This window comes from Thamnophis sirtalis, unplaced genomic scaffold (assembly GCF_051295495.1).
Source record: "Thamnophis sirtalis isolate CommonGarterSnake01/CBP01778 unplaced genomic scaffold, rThaSir2_p1.2 scaffold_2, whole genome shotgun sequence".
In the NCBI taxonomy this organism is placed as follows: Eukaryota; Metazoa; Chordata; class Lepidosauria; order Squamata; family Natricidae; genus Thamnophis; species Thamnophis sirtalis.
The window spans coordinates 98,566,654-98,574,072 of NW_028261382.1; the positions used below are offsets into that span (position 1 = coordinate 98,566,654).

The 7,419-nt window shown below is 59.2% G+C and overlaps 1 protein-coding gene across 1 annotated transcript; it reads right to left on the reverse strand.

Annotated features, from left to right (window-relative positions):
* Positions 1-2,761: 2,761 nt before the first annotated feature.
* Positions 2,762-6,743, reverse strand: ZBTB16 (zinc finger and BTB domain containing 16). The gene is given in 4 exon segments (XM_087706488.1): positions 2,762-3,034; positions 3,037-3,156; positions 3,159-4,243; positions 6,594-6,743. Coding segments are annotated over 3 exon segments (1,245 nt in total). The 5' UTR covers positions 4,165-4,243; positions 6,594-6,743; the 3' UTR covers positions 2,762-2,915.
* Between the last annotated feature and the right edge of the window lie 676 nt (positions 6,744-7,419).

A 7,419-nucleotide genomic window follows, 5' to 3' on the forward strand; every position in this document is an offset into this window, starting at 1 on the left:
CTTCTTGGCATGACCTGGCCTTCAAAAGCCAGCTCTGATCCTACAGAAGAACGTTTCTTCCTAACTTCCATGATATTTGGGACCCAGCTTCTCCCTCTTTGCTTTCTGAGAGGCCCCAGGCATCTCCACAGCCCCAGGTGAGGAACAGAGATTTGTGGCCGCCCCCCCCCCCCCAACATCAGGGATCTGCAGAGAGAAAACAAGCCAGGTTGTGAGGCTCAGGACTTCCCTGGGGGGCTCCAAATCCCTCTGTCCTCACAGCGTATCCAGGACGGCTGCTCCAAGCCCCCTCCGGCTTGCTCCTCTCTTCCCATTATCCTCAGGGAGGCTCAACGTACCCCAGGAAGCAGTGCCCCTTACTCAGGGCGTATCAACTCCGAAACAGAAACCGGTCCCTGGCTACGGGAGAGCTGAATATAACCATGGCTAGCAGGGGCTGAAAAGCCAACCCTGAATGCTTGCAAAGCCATTTCTGTGGGAGGGGGATAAGTCCTCCCTGGGTGGCCCAATGGCCGGGGGGGGGCTGACCTCGACGGGCCAAGTGCTTGGATCAGCTGTGGCCCTGCTGAGAAGAGGGAAAGCAACCGTGGCTATGCCACCCTGAGTTTCTCTTTCTAAGAGTCGCCAAGCCCAAAGCAGCCTGCTCCTTCCTCACCGGTCCTGCCAAACGTACATTCTGTACATTTGGAGTACAGTAATTAAACTTGCTGCCTCATTAAAGCATCTCTGAGCATCTTCTGCATTGTGGCTCGAATCCTATTAGCAGGCTGCCTTGTAAATATGTTTACACAGTATTAGAGGCACAAGAAATATGCTTCACTCTGCACCTTCGCCACCAATGTTTGCACAAGACGAAGGCACCAATTTTGTTTTTCTGCATTGCAAGTAAGGCCAGGTGCAGCCAAGCAGGGACTGCCAAGCTACCTTTGCTACCTTCCAGACCCACCCAGGCAGACAGGGGAGAGGAAGGGTGGGGTGTCCTAATCGGGGCTGAGCAAAGAGAACCCCCCCAAAAGGATCAACAGCCTGCTCAGGAAATAAGAGAAGCTCGGAAGCCAAGCGCAAACCAGCATTCATGAAAGCAGGAATAAGAGAGTTGTGTCCCCACAAGAAACAGGCCCACCGTATTTCCCAAGAAAAGGCTGCCTTTACAGGAACAGCCTCCTGTCAAAATGGATTCTCCCCTTCCGTGCATTTGGCATGGTTTTTTTAAAAAAAATAATAATAATAATAGAGAGCTCTTAAGCAGCCGAGTTCAAAGGGAAGCAATGCTCAAAACTACAACTGAGCAAAGACAGATTTCCCCGTATTAAGTTCCCTTCAGAGAGCAATTTGTTTCCAATGTGCTGTTCCGCTTAAAGCCACCCTGGATATCAAACAACCCAAAACGACATTTTAAACTTTTTTTAAAAAAAGGGAATCTGTCAGGAATAGGTCCCCGAAGAAGAGCATTAAACCACTTGGGAGAAGCACCAGCCAGACACTCTGAGCCCTGGGCTGGCTTTTAGTTAAGGTGGAAATAGTACAAAGATTTACACCGGACCTTTGCTGAAATTCTCACCCTATTTAGAGCAGAGAAACCAATAAAAACAAACTTTGGCAATAATCACAAACCGACCCAGTGCTCAAAACAGCAATTTCCGCCTAAACCATAAAAAATGCATGCCGGGGTTCAAATTTGCCATCCAGAAGGCCGAGCCTAAGTCGGCATAAGTGAAAGTAGCTACTAGCAAGGAACTCAGCTCAGCCCAGGAAACATTACTTAAACCCCACTTTACGTTAATAAACTGGAGCAGCTTCTACAAGAATAAAGCTGAGCTTAAGGGGGGCAAAAATTAAACTGATCAAAGAATGGTCATCCAGGTGCCACGGACTGCAACTTCCATCACCCACCGCTGGCCTTTTGGGGGGGGAGGCACACGCATTTCACAGCATGCAAAGGGCCGGGCATTTCTCCTTGGACTGCAGCCTCTCACTTTTGCCTCAGCAGCATGGAAGAATCTCTTTTCTTTCTTGAACAAACACACTTGTGGCGTCCACACTTTCTATTCTCCCACAGAGAAACTTCAGAGGAGCCCTACTCCTGGACCAGACCAAGGGACACGCTTACTCCAGACTTCCGTGGCTGAGCAAATGCTTGTGTACCTGGGAAGGAGGACACTGGTCTGCCTCTTACTATTTGCGCTCCCTAGCAATCCTGTCGCTTGGAAAACAATGCTGGTGTCTGGAAGGCATTAGCTGAAACCAGCTTCATGGTCAGCTCTGGATGAAGGAGGAGGAGAGGAAGAATGACGAAAGGAGAGAAGGGAGGAGAAGGAAAAGAAGAAGAAAAAGAACAAAAGGAGAGGAGAAGGAAGGAGGGAGGAGGAGGAAAAGAAGATGAAGAAGAAAAAAAGGAGAGGAGGAGGAGGGGGGAGGAGAAGAAGAAGAAGAGGAGGAGGAGGAGGAGAGGAGGAGGAGGAGGAAGAAGAAGAAGAAGAAGAAGAAGGAGAAGGAGAAGGAGAAGGAGAAGGGAGGAGAAGGAGAAGGAGAAGGGAGGAGAAGGGAGGAGAAGGGAGGAGGGAGGAGGAGGAAAAGAAGAAGAAGAAGAAAAAGAACAAAAGGAGAGGAGAAGGGAGGAGGGAGGAGGAGGAAAAGAAGATGAAGAAGAAAAAAAGGAGAGGAGAAGGAGGAGTTCCTTGAGCCCCCCCCCCCGATTCCTATTCTGAAGACCAACTTGCAAAAAGGCCACCTGCCCTTCAGAGCCTTTAAACTCCCTCTTTGGTTTTCCCTTCTGAGCAAGAGGCTCAGCCTGCAACTGACTTCCTTGCCAGGAAGAAAAGGAACCTCATCGGGTCCCTCAGAACCGCAGCGACTTTGCCCGACCCCCCCAGGAAGCGCACAAGGTGCAAAATACCCGCGAAGGGGGAGGAGAGCTACCTGTGCTGTTCCACCGTCTCGTTGTCCGGCAGCTCCACCCCACAAACGCTGCACTGCTCCCCGACGCTCCGGTGTTCGGTTTTGATCCCCACGGCCAGTTCCCCGAGTTTGTTAAGAGCTCCCTCTGGATGAAGCCTTGCGGGAGGAGCCCTCCGTAGGAGCCGAAGTCCATGGAGACGGCCAGGGCCGGCTGGACGTGCAGGGTGGGGGCCATGGAGACGGGCAGGCCCAGCATGACTCGCCCTTGTGGTTGGGCAGCACCGAGTACATGCCCATCGGCTTCTCCCCGTGGGAGGCCAGGAGGTCCGGCCCAACCGGGGGGCCCTGGACCGCCTCAAGGGGCTGCTCCGCGTTGTCGTCCCGGGGATAGTGAAGTTCCCGGGCGCTGGTGATGACGCTGCTGCGGGTGGGGGTGCCAGGCCCCTGCTTGCTTTTATCCTCTGCTTTGTCCCCCCCGGAAGCGCCCAGCTCCCCCGACCTGGGGCTCTCGTGGCTGGAGGCCTCCTCTACCTGCATGGCTTCGGTCTTCAGCTCGGACACGGCCGGGCACCGGCCATTGGCAGAGTGCAAGTCCTCGAGGGCCTGGCGGGGCAGAGCCCCCTGCAAGAGCGACTGTCCAATGCTCATCAAGCTGTCCACGGCAGTCTTGGTGGGGCTCATGGCCGCCAGGCCGAAGGAGGTGGAGACCGAGGGGCTGTGTTCCACCATCGTCCCCATCAGGCCCTGACCGGCCAAGCTGGCGTAGCCACTCTCTTCGCTGGAATGCTTGGAGAGCAGGATGTTCTTAATGTACCGGGACTTCCGATCTTCCTCGTCTTCGGCACCGCCGTCGGTCATGCTGACTTCGGCCTCGTTGTCTTCCGATGCCTGGATGGTCTCCAAGATCTTCAAGCACTGCTCCTCCAGGTACTCGATCTCGAGGATCTCCGCCGCGTACAGGAGGTCATCCAGGTCCTCAACTTTGGCCTGCAAGGTGGCAGTGTAGGCGTACTCCAGGATCTGCTGGAAGGTCTTTGGCGAGAGGAAATCCAAGGTGTAATGCTGGCTGTTGCGGTGGAAGAGGATCTCGAACATCTTGCTGGTGCACGCCAGGACAGTCCGGTGGGCGTGGAATTCTTGGCTGTCCACCAGGATCACCACATCGCACAGGGTGCCGGCCAGGCGCATCTGGTTGGCTTTCTGGAGAAGGCCAGTGGCGTGGCTGGGGTTCTGGAGCTGAATCAGACCCATCTTAGTCAAATCCATAATGCTCCTCCCGGGCTGTAGGCATCAGGGAGTCCTTCTACAGCGGTCTCTGTAGCCGTCTGGCGGAGGGCTCAGCGATCTGGAAGAGGAAAGCAGGAAGGAAGGGAAAGTTTACAGGGGAAACGTAATTCATCCATGTGGGATCCCACCAAAGAACCCAACCTGGGGGCAGGAAAGGGCGGTTAGTTCAGGTGGGGCGGGAAAGTGGAAGGGAAGGAAGCCTTGGTTGTCTAGGGAGATTCTCAGCCCTCCTGGTCATGGTTGTCCCAAAGGGGCTTTTTTAAGAGCCAATGGAGAAAGAGAAGAGGGAAGGAAGGAAGAAGGAAGAGGAAGGAAGAGGAGAGAGAGAGGGGGCGGGAGAGATGGAGGAAGGAAGGAAAGATGGATGGATGGATGGATGGAAGGAAGGAAGGAAGGAGGGAAGGAAGAAGGAAGAGGAAGGAAGAGGAGAGAGAGAAGGGGGAGGGAGAGATGGAGGAAGGAAGGAAGGAAGGGAAGGAAGGAAGGAAGGAAGGAAGGAAGGAAGGAAGAAGGAAGAGGAAGGAAGAGGAGAGAGAGAAGGGGGAGGGAGAGATGGAGGAAGGAAAGATGGATGGATGGATGGATGGATGGATGGATGGAAGGAAGGAAGGAAGGAAGGAAGGAAGGAAGGAAGGAAGGAATGGATTCTCAGCCCTCCTGGTTCTTCAGCTGCCTGAAGAAGCTTCTTGGATGAGCTGAAGAGCAGAGCTGAAGCAACTTCTTGGATGAGAAACGAAATGTCTTCAAAGAAAAACAGAAAGTCCAGTTGCCTCTTGCAAAAGGACCTTTGGATCAGCCTTGGTTCCTCACTTGGCCAAGTCCTTCTCTGACCAAAAGAAAACTCACCCCCCCGCCCCCCCATCTAACCCAGGTGGACATACTGAAGAGTCTCCTTCCAACCACCCCAACTTCCTCAATGTCCAGCTTGCCCAAACACAGCTGTGTGGTTTCCCTGGCAACACCAAGGAAGCGGCTTGTCCCTCTGCCTCCTTGCAGGATGGTTTCCCCCCCCCCACTTCCCAGGTTAGTTGCTTATCAGAACCCTTAAACCCCCCCACCCCCGGTGTTCAGGATTTCTTAGTGGTGTCCCATCCATAATAGTCATTTATCTCTTCCCAGTTTGAATAGGGACAGTTTTGTAGCTTCACCGCACACCCAACCACCCAGAGGCTTCTGAGACAGGAGTTTTGTGTTGTCATCTCCCCCCCCCCCCAAGTTGTTAAGACGGAGAAAAGAAGAGGAAAAGAGAGGGAAGAAAAGGGGGGGGGCAATTCTAGCCTCAAATTGGCTTAAAGGCTTAAGCCGAACTTCTTCGGAGAGAGCAACTTCTTACCCCCCCAGGCCTCCCAAGCTTTAAAAGCAGCGGCTCCTCCACACGACAGCCCCCCACACCCCCTTAAAAACGGGGAGGGGGGATTTTTCTAAGGAGGGAATTGCCTTTAAAAGCAGCCCGGGGTCAGCCGGGATAACTCCGGCCACTTCGAGGGAAAAGCCCCAATTCCTACCTTCTCGGGGGACTGGAGGAGGGAGGGGGCCCCGTGCCACCCCCCAGCTCCCTCATCAGCAGCGGCAGAGCAGCTGGATGATCCCCACGGATCTGGGGCACCTGATTGAGGAGGGGCGGGAGGAGGGGCTTAAAGCTGGAGTCTAGCAGAGGTCCGGACGCCCCCACCCCAAAAAAGGGGGGTGCAATAACACGGCACCCGTGGCGACCCCCGACCCGAGCCAAGGCAGCTGCGCAGCGCGGGACCTACTGGCCTCCGGCGAGCCTTTCCTCCGGAGCGAGTCCCGCCCGAGGGGGCGCCCGGAGGGTTCCGGGCTGGCCGTCGGAGGAAGGGCGAGAGCAGCGGCCGAAAGCGCCCCGTCGCCCGCAGCGCAGCAGATCCCGAGCAGTCCGCGCCCCGTCCCGTATTCGCTCCGCCGACCCTTCCCCACGCACCCCGAGTCGCGTGTCCGAGCCAAAGCCGCGCTCAGACGACCGGGAGGGGGGGGGTGACTCCGGGGAAAAGCCGCTCTTCTCGGGCTGCTCCCGCTCGTCCGGCGCGCATCCCCGCCACCTCGGAGCAGCCGCCCGTCTCCCTCCGCGGGCAGCTCGGGCGGAGGAAAGGGGGCGGCTGCCCTTCCTCGGGTCCCTCTCGGGCGGCCCCGCGTTCGGAGCGCCCCGAGGGGGCCAGGCGGCTCCCCTTCCCCGGACCGAGCCGGCTCAGCCGGGCTGGCAGCGGCGCCCGTCGCCCCTCCGCCGCTCGCCCGGGTCCCGCCGGAGAGGCGCGAGCCGGGGGAGCCTGGCGGGAGCCGGGCTGCAGGAGCTGCACTGCGCTGCCCCGTCCCGAGCCCGCCCGGCGCCCGAAAGGCAGAGGCGGCGGGGAAGCCGGGCGCAAGTTCTCCGCGGCTCCGTCCGGGCCACTCACCGTCGCGCGGCGTCCCGGGCCAGGCGGGCGGGCTGCTGGAGACCCCGCGGCGGCGGCCGAGGACAGAGCATCGCCGGCGGCGCGGCAGGCGAGTTCGCAGCGCCCGCTTCCAGCCTCTCTAGCGGGGCTCGGCGGCGCGGCCAGCAAATCACCAGCCGCTGCCTGACGTTGCCGGGCTGGTGAGGCGCGTCGGAGCCGCCCCTCCCCCGCCTCCCCCGCGAAGCCCCCGCCGGAAACCATCTTGACTGCTGGCACCGGCCGAGCCCGCCCGACCCCCGCCCCGCCCGCCCGCCCGCCTGCCCGGGGCTGCCCTGACCCCTAGTGCCCGGCCCCGAGGAGCACAGGCCGCCCGCCACACTCGGCCCGCCGCCCCGCTCGGCCTGAGGGAGGCGCGGCCCCTCCTCCCCCGCCCCCTCGGTGAGGGGGGGCAGAGGGGGGGGCGGCGGCCGAGGGCGCTCTGCACATGCTCTGGCACCCCGGGCCCGCCCTGGCTCCGCTCGGCCTGAGGGGAGCCGCGGCCCCCGGGAGGAGGGAAGATGCGCGCCCGGCGGCGGAGCGGCACTCTGCACATGCTCTGGCACCTCGGGAAGACGCCTGCTTGGCCCCCTCCGCCCCCCCCCCCAGCCGCGCGAGATGGGGGCAAGAGGGGGCGCCGAGGCCGAAGGGTCGCTTCGGGCGGGGTGGGGGGTCCCAGTCGGGAGTGCTGACGGGGAGAGGGGGAGGGAGGGGGCAGCCCGGCTGCGGCCCCGCCCTCGCAAGCGCCCCCCCCCTCGGGCCCTGGAGCGAGCGGGCGCCGGTGCTGGACAGCGCTCGCCGCTTGCCCGCT